Source organism: Nyctereutes procyonoides, unplaced genomic scaffold (genome assembly GCF_905146905.1).
Source record: "Nyctereutes procyonoides isolate TBG_1078 unplaced genomic scaffold, NYPRO_anot_genome, whole genome shotgun sequence".
Taxonomy (NCBI): Eukaryota; Metazoa; Chordata; class Mammalia; order Carnivora; family Canidae; genus Nyctereutes; species Nyctereutes procyonoides.
This window is the reverse complement of record NW_026575051.1, coordinates 27134226-27158676: the sequence shown is the minus strand read 5'-3', so window position 1 is coordinate 27158676 and position 24451 is coordinate 27134226. Positions and strand designations below refer to the sequence as shown.

Here is a 24451-nt window from a genome sequence, read left to right as displayed (position 1 = left end):
CAAGAGATGCTCAAGAAGTAACTGATATAGGAGACCCAAAAAAAAGACAAACTCTAAGAAGACAGTGTCAGCAAGAACCAGTATCATTGATAACTCTAAAGGGTTAGGAATTGGTGACCCCAGGTGATTCGAAAGTGTGGATGGAAGCAGGCAGTTAAAATAAAGATGAGATGAAAGCTGTTTAAGAAGCAGTTAGACCCCTAGCTCCTTCTCTCCCACTCCATCTGCCAGGCAACTGCCCTTTCCTGGTCCTAATCCAAGACTGAAAGCTTGCTTCTGTAAGAGAACAAAACAGGGTTTCTAGACAGGGTTTCTAGACTAAGGAACATCAGGCACAGATAAAAGTGGCAATAAAGTACGCTGAAATTTGTGACATTAGGTGAATTTATATATATCGAAACCTGAGATACCCTGTCAACTTCCCTAAAAGGTCCCCATAACATGCTACCAATCTAATGAGCCTAAGGGAATAACCCTAAATCTGACATCAGAGATTCTTTAAAAAAAAAAAAAAAACACCATCCCAAGAAGAACAAAAAAAAAAAAAACCCCATGTAACCAGATAATAAAACAGTGAAGCTCACAGTAGACAAAATCCAACCCACACAGTCTTTCTTTTAAGTGTTAACCTTTTAGACAGTTTTAGTTCCATACTCTTGAACATGAGTAAACAATCAAGGATCACAGTTTAGAAAGTCTCTAACGTGAAAGATGGGCAAGGGGGAGACAACATGGAGAAAAAAGAAACTATAATGATGAAAGGAGATTAAAAAAAGACAGCAGAGGATATTGTGTCTATGAAACAAGACCACAATACTACAAAAAGGACAATTCCCAAAACAAAAAAATTCAGAAATTAGAAATATAAAATTTGATGGAAAACCTGGAGGATAAATATGAAAAAACTTTACCAAGTAGAGGAAAAAGAGGTACAAAGTTGGCAAAATAAAGAAAATGGAAGGGCCAGTCCCTCCTAACATTTGAATAATGGGCTCCAGAAAGAAAGCTGAGAAAATAGAGTAACTACCAATGAAATAATACAAAAAATTTCCCCAGAATTGAATAATAATAGTTTTTGTGCTAAAGGATCCATGGAGTACCCAGAGCTCAATACTTAAAATACACTAATACCAAGACACATTATCAAAAATATCAGAGGTGCCTGCGTGACTCGGTTAAGCTTCTGCCTTCAACTCAGGCAAGGGATCGGGGTGCCATCAGGCTCCTTGATCCGTAGGAAGCGTGCTTCTCCCTTTCTCCCTCCCTCTACTTGTGCCTGCGCTTTCTCTCAAATAAATAAATAAAATCTTAAAAAAAAAAAATCAAAACACTAGAGCTGAAGAGGAAGACTCCACAAACTTCAAAAAAGTAAATAACATACCAAAAAAGAAAAAAAAGGAATCAGCATAAACTTCTCAACAACACTGAAATCAGAAGAAAGTAGAGGAACACTTTCAAATTTCTGAGGGAAAATTATCTCCAACCTTGAATTCTATGAACTGTAATTCCAATGTGAGACCAGATTAAATACATTTGCAGACACACAGTTTTAAAATAACATGCCTCCGTGTTCCTTTTTCACAGCAGAAGAAGTGTCACCAAAATGAAGGAACTAAGCCAAAAAAAGAGGAAGTAAGAACTACAATGCCAAACAGAATCATCATCAGAATAGTATAGGAGATCCTTGGATAATAGCTATGCATCAGGCTTTTTGCAGGGCTAACAAACCAGCACACATGGGAGATGAGAAAGCTCCAGGAGACTTATTCTATAAAATGAAAATGACAGAATATCTGATATGCAGAAGTATTTTTATGAAAGATTTAGACAACCAGCAAAGTAGTTGAAGTGTTATTACTGATACGTACACAGAAAACTGTGTACAAATGTACAAAACTATAAGCAAAGGAACAGAAACATTTATTAAATCATAAAGACAAAAAGTTGTATAGGAAAAAGTAACTTTAGTTTATTAAATTGATCTCTAACAGCATACAGAGTCCGAAAACATAAATAATAACTACTAATCTAAAAAAACTATGTATTAGAAGGATGAGAAAATGTACTTTTGTGTGATGTGGACAAGAGAACAAACACTGAATTCATCATCCAGGGTGGCAAGTTGATAAATACCTACACATCAGAATAATCAAAAAGTAGCAATATACATTATTACTTACAGACATGAAAGTAAATACCAAAAAATTAGTAAAACCAGCTGGTAGGTTAATAATGATTTCCTCTGGGGAAGGAAAATAAGTATCAGAAAGTTAAAGAATTAGTCAACCCTTTAAATTTTGTAAATATATAATTTCAATAAAAAATTTTAAAAATTAAACCAACAAATTGATATAATCTCAAAACTGATTATCAAAATGCTCAGACTAGTAAACATCATGAAAATATCTCTGCTTAGCAAGTTTACAAACTATCACATCTGTTCCTATACCTTTGATTTTCTAGCTCAACCTTCCTAGAAGGATTACCTTGTGCCATTAAACGAGGTGATTTTCTTGGTGACCTCACTGAATTTTCTTCTACTTTGTCCCTCAAATTCCTGTTAGGTAAAATCAGTTCTTCTTCATCAATGGTATCATTGCCACTTTCTTTAACGACTCCTTCATCCATAATATCGTCAAGACCAACAACTAGAGAAAAAACAAAAACAAGAAAATTAATTTTTAAAAATATTGAATACCTTAAGTATTTAAAGGCAGTTACAGAAAACATTGTGAGACATTTTAATGCAATACTACACTACACAGTCTTGAAAATCTAGGTCTGTTTCTATTATGTGATATTGCCACTATCAAGCTCCCAATTCAGCTTTACAAACTTTTTATTACTTTTATGAGGTAACTAGTCAGAGTAGCTAGGATTGTTCTTAATTTGACCTCCACTGTCACTCTCACTTTTTATTCACTGTACCTCTGTGAACATCATAAACAACTACACTTGAAATACTCAATTATCCCAATTTTGGTTAGAGTAGTATAAAAGTTTAATGCCCTGAAAAGCCTGTGATTCTAATTTGATGCTAGACCCAAAAGATTCTAGTCCTAAGTATAATTCTATTACTTAAAGATTTTATACTACATGTGCAGAAAGTAATAAAAGTACACCTTTAAGTGGTAGCAAAAATATATACACAGAGAGAAATGAAAAACATCATCTAACTTCCCCCTCTCCCAAATGCTAAGAAGTAAAATGGTAGGTGCATAGCTATATAATTAAATTACCTTCTACTCAAATGAGAGAGCATTTCATTAAATGGGGAGGGAGAAAATATGGGAAAGGATCGGGGGACACTAAAGAAAATATAAACACTGTATTCACATTGTCATTGGGTTTATCTCTATATATAACAATTTTATTTAACTAGCTGACATATATAATTCTAAATATGCAGCTATATGAAATCTTGTAAAAAGAATGTGATTATTTAGATCAGAAGGCCTGGATTCAAATCCCAGCTAAAACACTTAAATAAAACTTGACCAAGTCACTTAACCTCTCTATTAGTTTCTTTATCTCTAAAATGAGAATAACAATACCTGTCCTACCTACCTCACAGGGCTGTTGTGAGGATCAAGTGAGATGATGTATGAGAACTCACTTTGTAAACTTTAGAGCACTATACAAATGTTAGTTATTATCTTCATCCTAGGGGTTAGAAGGAACCTCAAGAAGTTATCTAGTCCTCATCTTTGTATCCAAGAAGAACTTCAATTAAAAGAGCTCAACAAGATAGTGGTCTATCCTAAAATTTAAAGAGAACAAAATTCTTTATAAATATACTTTCAAATGGTACAATCTTTTTGAAGAGCACTTTGACAACAAACAAGAATAATGAAACTGCTTATATACTTTGACCAATAAATTATAAATAGAATAAATTATGGGGAAAAAAAGCTGGCTACAAAACACTGTGATCTTTGTTAGTAAAAAACAAATGCATGTGTATGTACATTTAGACAAACAGAAAAAAAGATTAGCAGAAAATAGATGAAAATTATGTTATTCTATAAAAGTATACTTTTTTCCTGTTTTCCGTATTTCCTGCTATATGCATGTATTACTCTCAAAAATAGTCTATGCTTCAATCACTATTCTACACCCTGAAAGCTTAGAGAAGAATATACTTCAGGAAAATGCATCAGGACTCACTTAAAATAGAATTAGAGGAGAAATGACCGGGAAGTTCAGTCAGAAGGCTCATCATGATGAAATACTTATGCTGTGACCCATTCACACACATTCTCAAAAAATTTTTAATATTCATTCAAAAATGGAAAATTTAAGACTACTTTTCATATCAATTTTATATAAAAGCATATATACAATATATGCATTACAAACATACATAAATAGAAATGGATAGGGGAAAAAAAGCTCTGGAGTGTTATTAGTGATTATCTCTAGTGGTAAGGTAGACAAAGAATTTAAGTTTTTTCTATCATTTTACTGTCTCTGTGTTTTCCAACTTTTCTACAATCAGTGTGTATTTGGTATGATAATCAGGAGAGAAAAAGGAAAAACTCAAAAGAGGAAAATAGTCCAGGAGAAGAGCAATTGAAGCTCTTCTTCAAGAATTAATAATGTTTGTTGACAGGGAGTGAAAAAGTATGTTCTGAAATTCAGGGCTATATTGCAAAGCAAAAATCAAAGGGAGTTAGAAAGCCAAATCCAAAGGTCAATTATTAGTTTTATCCTACTCTATTTCCTAGTAGCCTCCCCGTGTAGCTGACCCATCTCCCCTTCCTGAATCCCTTTCTCCTCATTTAGCTTTCGAACATCAACAGCTTCCTATATCTATCTCACTAGCTACATCTCAATATCCTTTGATAGTGCTTCCTTTTCTTGAGGAAGAGATCTACACATTGGAGGACTTAAGGGTTCAGTCCTTCCCCATCTCTCTTCTTTATCTACACACAAAACCTGTTAAGTGATCTCATCCAGTACCATCTACACTTGGATGACTCAAAATTATTTTCTCCAGCTCCAAGCTCACATTTGACCTCTGGAAGAGTATAATTTGACATCTCCACTAGCTCTAATGGGTATCTCAAGGTTAGCATACTAAAAATAAACACTGCTTCTACCCATCCCTCTTCAATAAAACTGTCCCTCTTAAGATATTCCTGGTACTGGAACCTCCATTTACCCTGATGTTCAAACCCATAACTCTAGAACTTAGCTCCTTTCTCCTCATATACCACATCCAAATGATCAGCATATTCTGCTAGTTCTATCTATAAGACATAATCACTCAGGATGCCTGGGTGGCTCAGTGGGTTAAGCAGGCCAGCTCTTGATTTCGGCTCAAGTTATGATCTCGGGGTCCTGGGATGCAGCCCTGCATTGGGCTCTGCACTCAGCTGGGAGTCTGCTTGAGAATTCTCTCTCCCCCCTCTCCTGCCCCCCCCCCCACCTCAGGCGCTCGCGCGCTCTCTCTCTCTCTCTCTCTCTCTCTCTCTCTCTCTCACACACACACACACACACACACACTTCTTTAAAATAAATAAATTTTTAAAAAATAATAAATAAATAAAATCTATCACTCATCTAACCATTTACCACCTCCACAGCTAACATTCTACTCAAATTACCATTATCTCTTATCAAAACTATAGGATAACAGTGTCTCAGGTTCTTCTACTGACAAACACTCCCCATACACTCATCTCTCTCACACACACATAGCTTACTTCCCACACAGTCACACTGTGATCCTTCTAAAACATGAAGTCATATCTTGTTATCATTCTTCTGTTCAAGACCCTCCAAACTCTTACCACGGCACTTAGATTTACATCCAAGATCCTAGCCAGAGACCACAGGATCCTAAGATTTTCCCCAGCCAACTTCTCTATGACTCACTCTATTCCAGTCACGCTGGCCTTTGCTGACACTTTGCTGACACAGGAAAACCTAAGATCATCTCAGAGTCTTTGTACTTGCTATTCCCTCTGCCTGGGGTGCTTTTCTTCCAGATATCCACGTGACTCACTCTCGTCAAGTTTTACCCAAATATCGTCTTCTCAAAGAAACTTTTCATAACAATCTTAGCCAAAACAGCATACGCTCCCATCACTGCCTACTGACCATTAGTGTACTTTATCCTTTAAAACATGTTTCACACTACCTAAATATTTGTTTATTAACTATCTTCTCCACTAGGATGTAAGCTTACAAGTCACTCTCTTATTCGTTGCTGAAACTTCAGAACCTAGAATAATAACCTGGTAATAAAGGAAACACTCCAGAAATATTTGCTGAGCAAAAGAATTAGGGAAAAGGGGGGGGGGGGGTCAGGAAATTTTAAATGTTGATGAGTGAAAGAAAAAAGGTTCTCACCAACCAAAAGAAAGAAGTTGGAAAGAATAAACATGGAAGTGAGGCACTGACTTCACTTTTTGGATATACTGATGATACAAAGAAAAAGAGCAGGCAAAAGAAGCATCAAGGTAATACAACATCACACACACAAAAAAGGGTAAGGAGAATTTCAATGAAGTACAGATCAGGAAGGTTATTGTTACAGAGAAAAACAATGGAAGGAGGAAAATCCACTAATTTGACACACCGAAGCAGAGAATGAAATGACAAGAGGAAAAAAAAAAAAGTAAAGAATGACAACTGCAGTCTTTTATTTTTAAGAAGTTTAATGGTAAAAGACAAAGGTGGACAAACAAGGAAGTTAAAGGGACAAAAGATGGTTTTTCTATGTAAATGACAAATGAGAAAGGGAAATGGAAGGAGGTGAGGCAAGGAGAATCACCTTTTGGAAACAGATGAGGGAATGGGAAGGGAGAGAGAATTTGGCAAAAAAAAAAAAAAAAGAGTGGGGCGGGAGGTAGAGAAAAGAAAGGGGAGGAAGGGAAAAATCAACAAAGATACTGCATATTTGTATGTGCTAGAAAATAACTTAAAGTGTAAGTAATGCCTTGCGGTCCCATCATCATACAAAAACCCCCTAAATAAGAAACCTATGATTAGAATACCTAAGATTTCATTTGGGATATTTTTCAGAGTTGAAATTTCTAAGAATATAGCCTTTTTTATACTCCTGCTCTACTTGGCAACACATTTCCTTCACCTTGAAAAGCCCATCTTTACATTAAATCAAGTTCTACATGGTCTCTAATATTTCCAGGGCTCTCTCATCTGAACAAGGCCCCCAACAAGTAAAGAACCTACTTAACTTCTGTGCCTCAAATTCTTCAATAAAATGGAGAAAATACTAGTGGGTCAGAGGGCTACTGTGATAATTAAATTAATATATATAAAACACTTGGAAGTTGGGAAGCCCTCTATTAACTTGTTTCAGTCTCCCCCCCCTTAGATATCAAAACTTACGTATTCCTTCTTCCTCACTGCTTTTCTTCAACCCTCCCTAGAATGAATCAAATTTTTAAAAGTATCTGAAATTTCTTTCTTCTAATCCAATCATCTGACTAAAGTAATTCACATTGCAGAATGAACTCTGTGGCAAAACCCTCCCAATTAGGTATTTGTGTTTTAAACAGTTTAATCCAACTGCTTCTGCTAAGAAAATGAATAGAAGTAAAGGAGAATCTGGGCTGTTTTACCAACACTGCCTATTCTCAGGGACCTCCCACATCTCCTCCCTCCTGCCACAAGTATTTGATATCCACCTTTTAAATTCACTAAAATGGGAACTGTGGGTTATCAAAACAATGCAATGGCCCACATTCCTTAGGAGACAGTGTATGGTCATGCCATACAGAAAAAACAATGTTTTTTCCTCCCTGCCAGATTTCCAGAATTAGATGCCACTCTCATTTTGAAATTTTGGCATAAAATATACCATCATACTCAGAAATCCTTGAGTTTGCGTTCAGATCACATTAAAATTTCTCCCATCCTTATCCACAAATGGCCCTTATTAAATCTGCTGAGTTCTGGCGCCAGTCAAGTCTATGTGAAGTCCTCCTGACACTATTACTTTATTCCAGACTATTTCCAATCTATCTTTTTGGGAAGAGGAGGTAAATCAGATAAAATAAAACCAAATGATTTGGAGTTAAACTTACTGAATTTCTCAACAACTAGAATTAGTTTAAATCACTTTAATACCATATAAAAGAGAGAACCACAAATACAGTTAAGAAATTCTTCATTTTTGACATGCCTTAATTAATGCTGGCAGTACAAAGGCCAATCTCAACTACTTTTAGTTCCTCAACATTTACTGTATTACAAAAGTTGGCATTAAGTATCAGACTTGAGAAAAACCTAAAACCATGATGCTGCACCGTTGCAGCAAAAAGCTTTAGGAATCTATTTACAGGACTGATGAAGTAGAAAAAGAAATTATATGGGTATGTCCTCCTAACAGAGGCCCCACAGCTTTCTCCTCTAATACTGCAGAATACCACCCAGCCACTATTTAGACTCCTTTCAGTGAGAGTTATTTCCTTCACGGATGATACACCTATTCATTCCTAAAAGCAGCTGTGGCATGATATATATCAGGTTGTATGTTTACATAAAATGAACCATTTGGGGTAAATTTATCATTTTAGATATTAGACATTCCTAACTTGAAAAATACAAATATTGCTACTATGCACATACATCTTTTTTTCCTCTTCAATTCCTTCTCTACAATAAACTTTAAAATAGGGACGCCTGGGTGGCTCAGTGGTTGAGTGTCTGCCTTTGGCTCAGAGTGTGATCCCGGGGTCCTGAGATCAAGTCCCACATAGGGCTCCCTGCATGGAGCCTTCTTCTCCCTCTGCCTGTGTCTCTGCTTCCCTGTGTCTCTCATGAATAAATAAAATCTCAAAAAAAAAAAAAAACCCAATGAACTTTAAAACATACGTTTACTGAGTCAAAAAATGAAAATATACATATTTTACTATTTTATATATCTCATCATATAGTTTTCCATAAAGATTATAAAGAATTTACAGTACAAAGAGCTTCATATTAATAAGAACTCACTGGCATAGAGTTTCAGATTTTTAAAAGAGTTACTAAAGAACCTTGAACACTCACATGTGTACTGCCTTTTTGTATTACTTTAGCTCTGCCTACTCTGCCACTCAGGTGTAAAGGTGCTTTTCTCTCCAATGTTTATGAATTCTTTATATAATATCTATGTTACCCTACCTGATGCAAGTATTTTCCCTTGTTTACCTTATTTTAGTATTATCTGATGTCAATCTAAGCTCATTTTTCTTCAGAATGCTGTCTTCAGTTACTCTAATACTATTAAATTATCCATCCTTTCTAAATCATCAAATTTAGAATGTGTAATTTAACACATTCTAAAGTCTTATATTCAAACATGCACAAATATTTCAACTTTTGCCAAACTCAACTTCATACTTGGGTAAAACTTATTAGTATGTCTTGGAAAGGTGATTTTCTATCAAGCAAGTATAAAAGAGAGACACTGGGTTAAAGCAAATTAGAACAGTATTTTCCACTGCAGATCTTCAGTCTTCAATATGCTAAACAGGCATTGTATGAAAGAAAGAACTGCAAGTGGTATAATGTAATTGTTTTCCAAGTTTTATATTCTCTTACACACACACGCACCCCAAACATACACCAAAATGCTAATAATGGTTATTTTAGAGATTTTTCCTTTTTCTTATTCATTTTCCAATCCATCTCATATAAAATAGTTCTAGAAAAAGCAGTTAGAAAGATACACATTAAACAAAGGCTTTCTATGTAGAGGGAAATAGTATCATTGTTGCCACTTATTTTTTTTTTTTTTACCAAAGTTATAAATGCACACGGTTTTAAAGAGTTGTCTCTAGTTTCTAAAAATTTATTAGGAAAAACATTAATGCCCAGGACCCACTTCTCCATTTCTCCCACTAAACTTCAATTACCTCACTGGGAAAATGAAGACATGAACTCTTCATTGAAAGATTGCTGTAAAAACTGAATTAACTAATATAGCTTCTAAGACAGTGCATGGTATATAAATAATAAGATCTTAAATGGTAGCAATTATTAATGTATCTTGGAAGATTTTTTCAACTAACTTTCTGTAGCCCTAAGTGCCCTGCATCTGACCCCTTCTCAACTGTCTAAATAATTTCTCTTATTGCCAAGATCATTCTATCAAGCTAATGTAAAAGTGAGATGGTAATCATTCCCTAAAAATTTAACATCTTAATTCCATCCTAGAATACTATAAATTACTTACCTTTCAGTCAATTCCCTTAAAAATATTTACTGAGAAAAAAAATATTTACTGAGTACCTATTATATGTCACATGTTGGCCTAGATTATTCTAGGTACCAATGATACAGAATAGTTAAGATGAAATTACCTGGTTTCTTCAACAAATGAATATTGAGAAAGGGGATGGGGGGGAAGGAACCTATATAGACTGATACATACTTGCATACTAACCAATTGGATGTATTAATCTTATTTCAATTCCAATTCAAACTTAAAGAAAATGTTTAGGGAACTGGGTAAAAATGAAAGCTCAATTTAAAAATATTAAAAACTTTTTTAAAAAACATTTTGTTTATTTACTCATGAGAGACAGAGAGAGAGGGCGAGGCAGAAACACAGGCAGAGGGAGAAGCAGGCTCCATGCAGGAAGCTGGACGTGGGACTTGATCCCGGGTCTCCAGGATCGCACCCTGGGCTGAAGGTGGCACTAAACCGCTGAGCCACCTGGGCTGCCCAATATTAAGAACTTTTAGGCTGGGTAATAATATTGTGGCTATTTTTCTAAAATAAAGAATTTTTTTTTTTTAAGATTTTATTTGAGAGAGTAAGCAGTAGAGAGATCATGAGTGGGGTGTAAAGGGCAGAGGGAATGCAATGTGGGGCTCGATCCCACAATCCCAGGATCTCAGGACCATAACCTGGGCAGAAGGCAGATGCTAACCAACTGAGTCACCCAAGCACCCCAATCCTTGTATTTTAAAGATACATGCTGAAATACTTACAAATGAAATTATAGGACTTCTGGGCTGTGCTTCAAATAATCTTGGGGCAGGGGGGTAGGTAAGGAGTAGGATATAAATGAAATAAAACCAACTATTAACTATTTAAGCTAAGTTACAGGTACATGGAGGTTGATTACACTATTCTCACTGCTTTGTTTGATGTTTTCCATAAAATGCAAAATTTTTAGAAACGGTTTCCATAAAGCTTCAGCTACATTTTAATAAGAGTGAAACAAGCATTTACCATATTATATAAGTCTTAACACTTAAGAAAAAGACGAAGAGTGTGTGGAGAGGGGAACAAAGGATGGGTTTGATTTTTAAATAGAATACCCAAGGTCAGACGGGATGCCTGGAATGCCTGGGTGGCTCAACAGTTGAGCATCTGCCTTTGGCTCTGGGCGTGGTCCCAGAGTCCCAGGATCAAGTTTGGCATTGGGCTCCCTGCATGGAACCTGCTTCTCCCTCTGCCTGTGTCTCTGCCTCTCCCTGTGGGTCTCTCATGATTAATAAATAAAATCTTTTTTTAAAAAAAGAAAAAAGAATACCCAGGGAAAGTTAGGGACACTTGTACTGGTTATTGCACAACAGCTTCTGACCCAAAGGTTAAAGCAAAGACTGAAATCTAGGCCCCCCTCTGCTGCTCTCCAAGCAGTGCACAGAAGAAACGGTGTCTTTTTCTAATTCCCAAAAAGGCACTGTATAGTCTAGAAGGGACTGGGGAAGACACTGCTGAGAAGACTTCGCAGCAAAAACCTACACCAGTTGTGGCAACAGCTTTCTAGAAGCATATCAAATACCTAAGACTCTGAAGAAGAAACATCCTAGGATGTCAGAACAGAATGGGAGGCAGGTCTGTGTGGCTAGATTAGGGAAAGTGAGGGGGAGAATAGCAGGTAAAACTGCAGAGGTGTAAAGAGAAACTAAGAAGGGTCTAAACTACAAGGACTTTAACTTTTTTTCTCTGTGTGAAATAGAAAGTTACCAAAGCACTGTGAACACAAGGGTGATATAACCTAACTTGGTAAAGGATTACTTTTGGTGCTCTTTTCAGAACAGACTGTTATAAATCTCCAAGGGCAGAAGCTGAGAAGTCACTTAGAGACTAATGGGATAATCCAGGTGAGAGATGGTAATGGCTAAGACCACAGTGGTAGTGAAAAAAATGAGAAGTACAATTAGTCAGATTCTGGATATCCTGAAAATAAAGCCAACAAGATTTGCTGACCAACTGAATATGAAAATGTGAAAGAAAAGGATTAATTAAATAACGACTTCAAACTTTTTTTGCTAAGCCACTCAAAAGAAGGACTTGCCATTTATACAGATGTTAAAGATTGTAGGAAGAAGTGGTACAAGGGGAACTAGGAGGTAGGAAAGCAGGCACTGAGTTTAGTTTTAGACATTAATTAAGATACCCAATAGACATACAAGTTTAGAAATTAAGTTGAAACTAAAGATACATATATAAGTGTGTGTGTGTGTGTGTATATATATATATGCACACACACACACACACTTAATCATAAGGAGTATTTTTTAAGATCTTATTTTTACGTAATCTCTACACCCAACATAAAGCCCAAACTTAACCCCGAGATCAGGAGTCACATGCTCTACCAAGCTGAGCAAGCCAGGCACCTCATAAAAAGGTTTTAAGTAATAAAACTGGATAAAATCAGCACAATAGTTAGTAGAAAAAGAAAAGATACCTAAAATCTGAACTGAGATATTCCGATGTTTAGGAGTCAGGAAAATGAAGAGGAATATTACAAGAAACTGAAAGAAAGAAGGCAGGAAGATGAAAGAATAAGGAAGAGAGTTACAAACCAATCAAGTGAATAAATCATTTCAAGGTCAGAGATCAAATGAATTAAATGCCACTGATAAAAGAAAAATGGCCTTGGTATCTGGCAGAGTGATAGTAACTATAATCCAGTGGAGTAGATACGGCAAAATCAGAGTTTGGAGGAACGATACTGGATATAGAGAGCACAGAAAATTCCTTCCAGGAGTTTTGCTGTAAGCAAAGAGCAAAAGAATACAGTAATGCAAATATATGACAAATACATATAAAAATGTATACAAAATGAACTTCCAAACCATGATTTATGATAACGATGAAATTCAATTGTAAAGATCTGACAGTGTGTGTGTGTGTATGTGTACAGACTTCAATTCTACCAGAGATAAAACAAAAAGAGTAAATGTCTCATTGTGTTAACATTACAAATCATGCCTATGGAAAACAAAAAAATAAAAACCTAATCTCAAAGCATGAAAATTTAATTTCATAAATATCTAAATATAGGCCATAAGGACTAAAATCATACCAAAGTTTTTTTTTTAACTACCAGGAAACACTTATTATGAAATTAAGGAAAAGATCAAAATGCACATTAACAAATTTTCACATTAATTAGCTCTGTACCATGGTTCTAAAAACAAGCACAGAGAAGAAGCACTTGGCTACCCACTGGCTAACTGTGGAAACCTTACAGTGACCAGGTAAACACTGTTAACATGAGCTTGAATGTTTAGGGAGTACTGGGGAGTACTTAGTTGCTTAAGGACTGCTTCTGGTTATCTAATTTTATCTTTATTTCTTAGGGTTTTTTTTTTCTTTTTTGGTGGGATAGCACATGGGAATATCTGTGTTTCATAGTTCATTTACATTTTCTGGGTGAAAAACTAAATATGAATGCAATCATGTAACTACAACTGAGAGATACTAGAGCTATTTATTAACAGTGGATTACTTTATTCTAACAAAGGGACTCGCTAATCACCGCCTAAATTTATGCATCCTTTTCACTACCTATTTCTCTATGTGGAACATAGTTCACTTACCTGGGAACCCATGATCTTCAAAAGGCTGACCACAACATGTCTCTAAGAATGTTGCTAAAATGTCACCTCCACAGAGACCTCCTCTGACCAGCCCAACTCAAGTAAACCATGGCCTCCACCACCAAGCAACCATTCTCTATTGCCTTACACTTTCTGTAAGCTCCATTAGGACAGGGGCTTAATTTGTCTCTACCAAAACTGTACCCTCCAGGACTGGGAACAGTCTGGCACCTGATAGGTATGCAATAAATATTTGTTAAATGAACAGACAGTACCAACCGCTTTTATGCCAAAGCAAATCATTATACATTGTGGAACTATGCCATAAGCTCCAGATGCCTAGAATGCTATTAAGAATGACACCATAAGGATCCCTGGGTGGCGCAGCGATTTAGCGTCTGCCTTTGGCCCAGGGCACGATCCTGGAGACCCAGGATCGAATCCCACATCAGGCTCCCGGTGCATGGAGCCTGCTTCTCCCTCTGCCTATGTCTCTGCCTCTCTCTCATTCTGTGTGACTATCATAAATAAATAAAAATTAAAAAAAAAAAAAAGAATGACACCATAAAACAAAAGTTGTTTGGAAAAAATGCAACTCCATCTTGTTATATGGATCTTACCATTATTTATTCAGTTTCCCATTTCAATGAATCAGATCTCAATTATGCACTTTGTTCTATAACCAGATGTTTGGTTCACTTTTACTCAAATATAAGAGAAAACCAAAAACAAATGAAGCCAAGAGAAAAAGTTCTTAGAGGATTACATATTTTTCAGTAGGTAAGACTTAATTAATATTCTAATCTGTAACAGTGCAAGAGAAGATTTTCAATTTTACACAATAAATAAAATGTAAACTTCATGAGAGCAGGAATTTGTCATTATGCTGATACATCCCTAGTTCCTAGAACACACCTAGAATATACAGTCCTCAGCCCTGCGCAGTTTGAATGAACTGCATGAAAGTACGTTAAAATGTCACTGTTCCCAAGTTTCCATTTCAAGATATTAGAATTTCTACCTTAAACTAGACTCTAATCAGGAAATTACCCTTAGCAAGCAAAGAAACAGAATAAAGCACCTCTCTTCCATAACAGTAGTGTTGATTGACACCTAGCACTTCAACCTGTTACAAGACTCAGAAAAAAGAATGCTAACAGTTTAGAAAACAAAGATCAGAAGTATCTTACCATGGAACAACCAAATAACAACAAAGAAAGTTTGGCCAAGTATACTATCACACAGAGATTAAAGATATAACCTTCCATTTACAATTGCTTAAAAAAAACCCAATACTTAGCAATAAGTTTAACCAAGTATGTAAAAGATCTGTACACTGAAAACTACAAGACACGAAAGAAATGAAGTCGACACAAATAAATGGAGAGATGTTGCATCATGGATTAGAAGAATTAATGTTAAACATTGAACTCCTGATCTCAGAGTCATGAGTTCAAGCCCTGCTGGGCTCCAGGCTAAGCATGGAGCCTATTTAAAAAATAATAATAATAATAATGTTAAAATTTTCACAAATTACTCAAAGCAATCAACAGATTCAATGCAATCCCTATCAAAATTACAATGGCATTTTTCCACAGAAATAGAACAATCCTAAAATTTCTATGGAACCACAAAATACCTCAAATAGCCAAAGCCATCTTGAAAATGAAGAACAAAGCTAGAAGCACCACACTCCCAGATTGCAAACTACACTACAAAAGCTACAGCAATCAAAACAATAAAATACACAGAGATCAATAGAACAGAACAGAGAGCTCAGAAATAAACCCATGCATTTACATCAATTAATCTATGACAACAGAGACAAGAATATGCAAAGGAGAAAGAACATTCTCTTCCATAGTGTTGCAAAAATTGCATAGCTACATGCAAAAGAACGAAAGTGGACCTTTATCTCACACCATACAAAAAAATCAACTCAAAATGAATTAAAGACTGGAATGTAAGACACTGAAAACAAAACTCCTGCAAGGGCAGGCTCCTTTTTTTAGCCTTGGCAATACTTTTTTGGATTTAACACCAAATGCAAGGGCAACAAAAGCAAAAATAAACAAGGGGAACTACATCAAACTAAAAAGCTTCTGCACAACAAAGAAAACCATCAACAAAATGAAACAGCAACCTACATAATGAAGAAAAGATCTGCATATCATGTATCTGAAAAGGCATTGATATCCAAAGCATACGAATAGGAGCGAATAGGAACGGAGCACACGTGGGTGGCTCTGCAGTTGAATATCTGCCTTTGGCTCAGGTCATGATCCTGGGGTCCTGGGATCGAGTCCTGCTTCAGGCTTCCCGCAGGGAGCCTGCTTCTCCCTCTGCTTCTCTCTGTCTCTCATGAATAAATAAAATCTTTAAATATATATATATATATATATATATATATATATATATAAACTCAATAGCCAATAACAATCCAATAAAATCATATGCAGAGGAACTGAATAGACATTTTTCAAAAAAAGACACACAAATAAATGGACAGGTATATGAAAAGGCATTCAAAATCCCTAATCATCAGGGAAATAAATGCAAATCAAAAACAAGATGAAATAATACTTCACACCTGTTAGAATGGCTATCTTCAAAAAGACAAAAAATAACAAATGTTAATAAAGATGTGGAGAAAAGGGAACCCTTGTTCACAGTTGGTTAGAATGTCAACTGGTATAGGCACTATGGAAAACATTACAGAAGTTCCTCAAAATACTAAAAGTAGAACTACCATATGATCCAGCAATCCCACTTCTAGGTACATTAACCAAACCAAACGAAAACAGGGTATCAAAGAGATATCTGCACTCCCATATTTGCAGCATTATTTGCAATATCCCTAATAAAGAAACTAAAGTGTCAATCAATGGATGAGTGGATAAAGATGTGGTGTGTATCTAGGTAGATAAACATACGCATACACACGCACACATACATACACAATGGAATATTATCCAGCCATGAGAAAAGGAGATCCTGTCATTTGGGATTACATGGATGGACCCTGAATACTATGCCAACTGAAATAAGTCAGGAAAAGACAGAGAAAGACAAATACTACATGGTATGACTTATATGTGGAATCAAAAAAAAAAAATGGAATCAAACTTATAGAAACAGACTGTAAAAATATAGATGCCACATTGTGGGGGAAATAGAGGTTGAGGTTGGTAAAAAGATACAAATTTTCAGCTATAAAAGGAGTATGATCTGAGGATCTAATGTAAAACATGATGTCTATAATTGACACCACTTTACTGCAAAACTGAAACTTGCTAAGTGAAATGTTCTTATCAAAAATATGAATATGAACACAAATATGTCAGATGATGATGTATTAATTAACTACATGGGGGAATCCTTTCACAAAGTATATGTATACCAAATCACCATGATATACAGTCTAAATATCATACAATTTTATATGCCAATTATGCTTCAATAACACAAATTTAAAAGCTGTAACTCAAAAACATTGTCAACTCTGCAATAAATTTAGAACACATATGAGAATTATTACAACTTGAAAAACACAACAAAAGAATTTTAAAAATACTGATAAATATTCCTAGGTAAAGGTCTCAATTTAATGAGCAAAACATGAATTAATACTTGAAGTATTTAGCCTTAAAGCAACTGTATATATAATAAAGCATATCTCATTCCATTTCATAATGTAGGTTTAGAAGTCAGCACATACTTGGTTATTTCAATGAGTCTCTCTAGACCTTTATGATCAATTTTGGACTGGGTGATTCCTTACCAAGTTCATTTCAGCAAAGAGTCTAAATCTAGAGCCCTTCCTAAGGAAAAGTAAATAGAGGCCTCAGTGAAAAACTACTTTAATAAAGTTTATTTTTTCTGTGATACACACACGTATCTTTGTTTACAAGCATGTACCCCCTTACTTTTATTTCATGTATTTTTAATAATCTCATTTCCCTGAGATTTAACAAAATACACTCAAAGCTTGGGAAAGACATGCTAATCATTCCAAAGACATTATTATTTTTAAAAAGGAAAAATAAATCATTAAAATAATTTTTTTCCAAGTATATTTGCCTCAGGCCCAATTACTGTAGGGACCAAAAGCCCTATCTACTAAAACAGTATCTAAGTATATCACTAATAATGATGTAATAGTTTATTTCCTAAGATAATTCAGTCAACAGTCACTAAATTCATGTTCACCATACTAATGTTTAAAAGAAGAGTTCTGTAACACATATTAGAAAATGACCCACCCAAAATAGTTAAAATAAAAAAAGCATTTCAAAACTACCTCTTTCTTGGGGACTATCTTATATGGATAATTACTTTCCTAAATCATCGGTGTTTCTTTTTTTAAAGATAATATCGGGGGCACCTGAGTGGCTTAGCCGGTTAAGCATCTGCCTTCGGCTCGAGTAATGATCCCAAGGTCCTGGGGATCTGAGATAGAGCCCCACGTTGAGCCCCAAGTTGGGCTCCCTGCTCAACAGGGTGTCTGCTTCTCCCTCAGCCCCTCTCTCTGCTCATGTTCTCTCTCTCAAATAAATGAATAAAATCTTTTAAAAATACCTATTTCAGAGGTTGAGCCAGACTCAGGGCGTGATCCTGGAGGCCCGGGATCGAGTCCCGGATCAGGCTCCCTGCATGGAGCCTGCTTCTCCCTCTGCCTGTGTCTCTGCCTCTCTCTCCGTGTCTCTCATGAATAAATAAATAAAATCTTAAATAAATAGGCCAATATTGCTTGTCCAGTAGTCAAGGTCATTTATCTGACAATTCTCCTGTGACTAAAGTGTATTAAATTTGATTTAAAGCATTTCTATCAATAAATAAATAAATAAATAAATAAATAGTAAAAACATAAAAAAATAAAGCATTTCTATCAACGTTAAACTTTAAAACTAGGAAAATTTTTCTACCAAAACCTATCAACAGATCAGCTAACCAAAATGACCTCTTTTTACATATTAGATGTACTTTTGTAATATCTGCTTATGAGGAAATCTTTTATCAAGAAATTGACTGTAATTATACCCATGAAATAAGAAAATATGGTTCTAAGGCCAAAATTTAAATATTCAATCCCAGAATGAAAAAAAGAAATAAGGAGCTACTCCACTTCTGGGATGCCTGGGTGTGCCTCAATGGTTGAGTTTTTTCCCTCTTTGGCTCAGGTCTTGATCGGGGGTCCTGGGAATCGAGTCCCGTGTTAGGCTCCTTCTGATCAGGAGCCTGCTTCTCCCTCTGCCTATGTCTCTGCCTCTCTCTCTCTCTGAGTAAATAAATAAAATCTTTAAAAAAAAAAAAAAAAAAAGCACTCCACCTCTGTAACAAAGCCAATGTATATAAATTCTATCTACAAAAATGTATACAACTGGACATCAATACACACTAATACACTGATTACATCTGGGGCAATTTAAGCATATGAAACAAAAAGGACGATTTGAGCATCAAAAAAAAAAGTATAACACAATGTGTTTTTTAAATCTGTGCACCAATTATGACAACCTAAAGATATACAAATAAGCTAGTATTTAAAAAGAAAAAAGTAAAAAAAAAAAAAAAAACTAAACAAACGAAAAATATGGGTGAGAAACTAAGATGAAGTCAAGGATGATGCCCAGAATGAGTTACAAATATTTACATTTAAAAAAAAAAAAAAACAAATATTTACATTTTATGAAGCTTAGAAGTCAAAGTTTGTCAGGCACTTATCAAAAACTCCTTAAAAATATGAAAAAATGGTCAGTATTCATTAAAAAGATACTGCCTCTAAATAAAATACCATTTCAATAGATATCCTTGTAACAACCTTCATCAGACTTCAAGTATATACTAAACAAATGGTCTCTTAAGGAGGCATACAGATCTAAAGACATACAATCAATCAATCTCTCTCTGGGAATGAAATCCTATTATGTATAGTAACTTACCTAAAAACTAAAAAGAAATTAAACTTCACCAGTATTTAATCAAGCTGACACTAGCATCCTTGTCATGTCAGTCACAATTTATCTAGAGATATCCTGAGAGAAGAGTGAGAATTCCATAAGTGATGGAGTCAGCACTCTTAAACCACTTGTTTGCCTTCAACATTTTACAGTTATAGAATGTCATCAACAGTTTTTTGTTATTTAAAAAAAAAAACCTTGCATGGAAAATTGGACAGCCATCTGCAGAAGAATGAAACTAGACCTTTCTCTTACACCATATACAAAGATAAACTCAAAATGGATGAAAGATCTAAATGTGAGACAAGAATCAATCAAAATCCTGGAGGAGAACACAGACAACACCCTTTCTGAATTTGGCCACAGCAACCTCTTGCTAGATACATCTATGAAGGCAAGGGAAACAAAAGCAAAAATGAATCATTGGGACTTGAAATCACAATAAAACACTTCTACACTGCAAAAGAAACAGTCAACAAAACTAAAAGACAACCTACAGAATGGGAGAAGATTGCAAATGACATATCAGATAAAGGGCTAGTATCCAAGATCTATAAAGAACTTATTAAAAACACCCAAGAAACAAACAATCCAATCATGAAATGGGCAAAAGACATGAGCAGAAATTTCACCAAAGACCTACACATGGCCAACAAGCACATGAGAAAATGCTCCATATCACTGCCATCAGGGAAATACAAATCAAAACCACAGTGAGATACCACCTCACACCAGTTTTCTGCCACTCCCAAAATGAACTTAATCCTAGGCCAAAAAGCCAAAAATTTTTATCAAGATAACCCAGTAAATCACAACTCATGAGAACCAAATCTATCACAGCAATAGACTAGGGAAGGAACAGAGCTTGGCTTTGGTTTTGATCTTCTGTTCCTTTGTCTAACCCTATAATTTTAAATCTTACTGATTTTTCCATCTGTAAGAAAAATGAATAATGAGCTCTCATTTTGCTGTCTCTTGATTTTGCTATCTCTTGAGGATGTTGACCAAAAGGAATTCTGATACAAGAGTGAGAGCTGCATCTGCAGTTCTTAACGAGATCTCAATGTTGAGACAGTTTGGCTGACTTTTAGTGACCCTGGAGAGAGATTACCTTGTTTTAAGGCCCTGTCCTGGCTTACCTTCCCTGTCCTAGTGATTAGTGTACCTGCCAGCCAGAGGAGTTGAGTTTCATAATTCTTTGGTAGTGGCAGATTTCAGTTTTTAGAGAATTAGGAAAGCCTAATTACCTAGATTCCCCAAATCATAGACCTAGGCATCCTAGGCCTACTTACTGATCGTAGAAATATTTTCCATATTCTAGCCACTACCAAAGAATTATGAAACTCAACTCCTCTGGCTGGCAGGTACACTAATCACTAGGACAGGGAAGGTAAGCCAGGACAGGGCCTTAAAACAAGGTAATCTCTCTCCAGGGTCACTAAAAGTCAGCCAAACTGTCTCAACATTGAGATCTCGTTAAGAACTGCAGATGCAGCTCTCACTCTTGTATCAGAATTCCTTTTGGTCAACATCCTCAAGAGATAGCAAAATCAAGAGACAGCAAAATGAGAGCTCATTATTCATTTTTCTTACAGATGGAAAAATCAGTAAGATTTAAAATTATAGGGTTAGACAAAGGAACAGAAGATCAAAACCAAAGCCAAGAAACCTTTGCTCAAGGATCCTTAATTTTCTTTATACCAAAATTACTGTTAAATTACAAAGTAGAATTCATTACTTTAAAGATTTAAGAGCTTCTCATAAACCATCTCATGTTATTAATAAGCTAAATATCAATGTTCACACATCTAGCATATATTAAATATTCTATGATTATGAGAAATAAGTATATTTAATCCAACTGCTACCACTTTAAACTGTCAATTTAAGACTCTAGTCTTTTAAACTGCAAAATCACAGAATATTAGCATTTCTGCCCAAAGAATACTATTCATCATCCAAACTTTTTTGCCCACTACGTTAGAATGCACAAAAATCCAATAACTGTAAAATCATTTGCATTAGATCCTCTTTTTTTTGTTTGTTTGTTTTTTGTTTTGTTTTGGTTTGGTTTGGTTTGGTTTTAGAAGGAGAAAAACCTTGGTGGCATCTTTATCTTGGACTCCTACTTTCCATAACTGTGAGAAAATTAATTTCTGTTGTTTAAACTAGTAAGTCTGTGGTGTGTTGTAATATTATCCCTTGGAAACTAAGAAAAGTGCTTTAAAGATTAACAGAAAAAATTATATTTTAACATATTAAAAATAACAAGGTCTTATATGCAAAAAAAAAAAACCATTATTTTTAATAATATAAACAGTCCTGGAACTGTAACCAATCACACCTAAATCAGGCAGGTACTAATGCGATAAGCTTACTTTGCTTAAATTCTGAGCTGAAATCACAGACAAGGTGTAAAAATAAATTCTGATAATAGAGTAAGCAGTTAATTCTAGAGAAAAACTCACAGATAAAGAAAGGCTAAAAGGAAGTCAGTTGGGAAGAGGCAGAAAAGTAAGAAAATTCAGATAATAAAATATAAGAGTCAAAAACAAGCATATCACGTATTTTCAAAATGCACCAGGATAGGGGTACAAACAACACTTCTCTTTCATACTTCTCCACAAAACCAGGCCTCAGAGGTCAGGCTCACTTTATTATTTTAATTCAACAGAGTATACATTTAAGAAGCATGTGAAAGTTAATATGAAAATCTGACCATTCCTAACCCTATTAAATGAGGAAGGTAAATGCAAATTTATACATCAGAACAGACTCCTTTTTAAGTTCTTCATTTTAACTACACTTTAACATAATTAGGATATCATTAATATCTGACATTCTCTTCAAAATACTGTGCCATCCATATCTTATAAATTTTACATTTTTTTAAATAACAAAAGTTATTTCTGATAAATGTTTTAAAATTAAGACTATACTTAGCTTCAGGAAGAAAAAAAAAATACCTTGCCTTTGTGACTCAAAGTACAGGAGGTATTTTTCTCTTCTCTTGCTATGAGAGTACACCACCACTAGGTGATGGTAGTCCAATCATCTCAGACAGAAGTCTAGCTTTTTTGTTTTGTTTTGTTTCTGAAGTCTAGTTTTAGTTTTTCAAGCTAGTAGTCTTCCAATGAGATTTGATAATATGACGCATTCCTCCTATTTAATCAAAAATTATTAACATAACCACAATGTAATTAAATAATTATCAGGCACAATTTTAAGTAAAAATATCTAAATATAAATGTAAACTATCCCAGTCAGCTGTCCACTCAACTTAAGGGGGCATTATTCACACTGTATTCCTGGATTGGTACCTACTAAAGTTGTGCAAGTCAACTAATGCTTTCACCCTAATCTGAGGCTCTGATTTCAGGAAATACCTTTACCAGGAAAAAAGGGAATTAGATCAATTAGCTTAGAACAATTTTGGATATCTCTCTGCTTTAGTAAATAAACTTCTAGTTAATCAACCCATAACAATTTACCTCTTTATACGATTCGTAACTAATTACCATTCGAGATGCACTGTGAAAAAATATCAAAATTAAAGAAAGGCAGCATTTTAGAGAAGAGATGGCAGAGGACAATAGTAACACCAGCAGCTCCAGTTAAGAAATCTTTTCAAAACATTATCCAACTAAGGTAATACATACAGAGGAGAGAAAAGTACAAGGGGTAGAAGTAGAAAGAACAAGCCTAAAGAGTTCCAAAGGAATCGAGGCAGTAATAATAGTGAAAATAGCCACAAGAGATTATACAATCCTCCCATGACTAGAAGAGAACACCAAGAATAATCTAATCGATTGGAATGAAAGAGGGTAGAATCTATTATTTTTACTCAAGTTGCTACTTAAAACAATGGCTATAAAACAAAAATTGTGCTATATGATCATCATTTATGTCTGAAATTATGAGGCTTCTCCTGTTCATTTACACCTCACAGAGTATGCAAAAATCATTTTCTGAGGAAAATAATGGCTCTGACCTCTGCTAGGGAGGGAGAGAAGCCTCTTATTCAAACAAATACTCCCATCAGAGCTCTTAAATTTACACAATCCCATACAGCCCTGTTTATTTATAAAGTTTATGTCTATGCATTTAGGCTGGCAAAAAAAAAAAAAAAAGGTAATTGCATTCCCATCAGTTCTCGGACAGTATTATACAACTCACCTTCACATGAATACATTTAAAAATCTAGTGTAAGAAATGATATCCAAGGAATACGCTGTTTGAAAGTAGTGTAACATCTAACATAGGATTAGGTCAGACCATTATTCTAGTCCTTGTGATACTACTCATACTGAGGTACATAGTGAGGGATATTATAAGAATAAACCCCCATGTTCACTGAATGTATGTTGCTAAGGATTTTTTTAAGTTGTATCACACATTAGGACAAAACTTTGGATAATGGGACACCTGAGTGGCTCAGTGGTTGAGCATCTGCCTTTGGCTCAGGCCATGATCCTGGGGTCCTGGAATCGAGTCCTGCACCAGGCTCCCCAGAGGGAACCTGCTTCTCCCTCTCCCTATAACTCTGCCTTTTTCTTTGTGTCTCTCATGAATAAATAAATAAAACCTTAAAAAAAAAAAAAACTTTGGATAAAATTTTTCTAGTTTTAGTGTCAGAAATTTTCCTTTTCCTGGATATTGGATTTGTTTTTACTTTAAGACTAATTTTG

The 24451-nt window shown here is 35.1% G+C and overlaps 1 protein-coding gene across 4 annotated transcripts in view; it reads right to left on the bottom strand.

Moving 5' to 3' along the window:
• The window catches only part of PHF3 (PHD finger protein 3), a 76779-nt gene that overhangs the window by 30637 nt on the left and 21691 nt on the right, over positions 1-24451 (bottom strand). For 3 of the 4 annotated variants that reach the window (XM_055330200.1, XM_055330202.1, XM_055330201.1), the window contains one exon: positions 2487-2648. In XM_055330200.1, coding sequence (XP_055186175.1) covers positions 2487-2648 — 162 coding nt within the window. Of the gene's footprint in view, positions 1-2486; positions 2649-3567; positions 3761-24451 lie in introns of all 4 variants that reach the window. The other variant, XM_055330203.1, reaches the window with a different exon arrangement.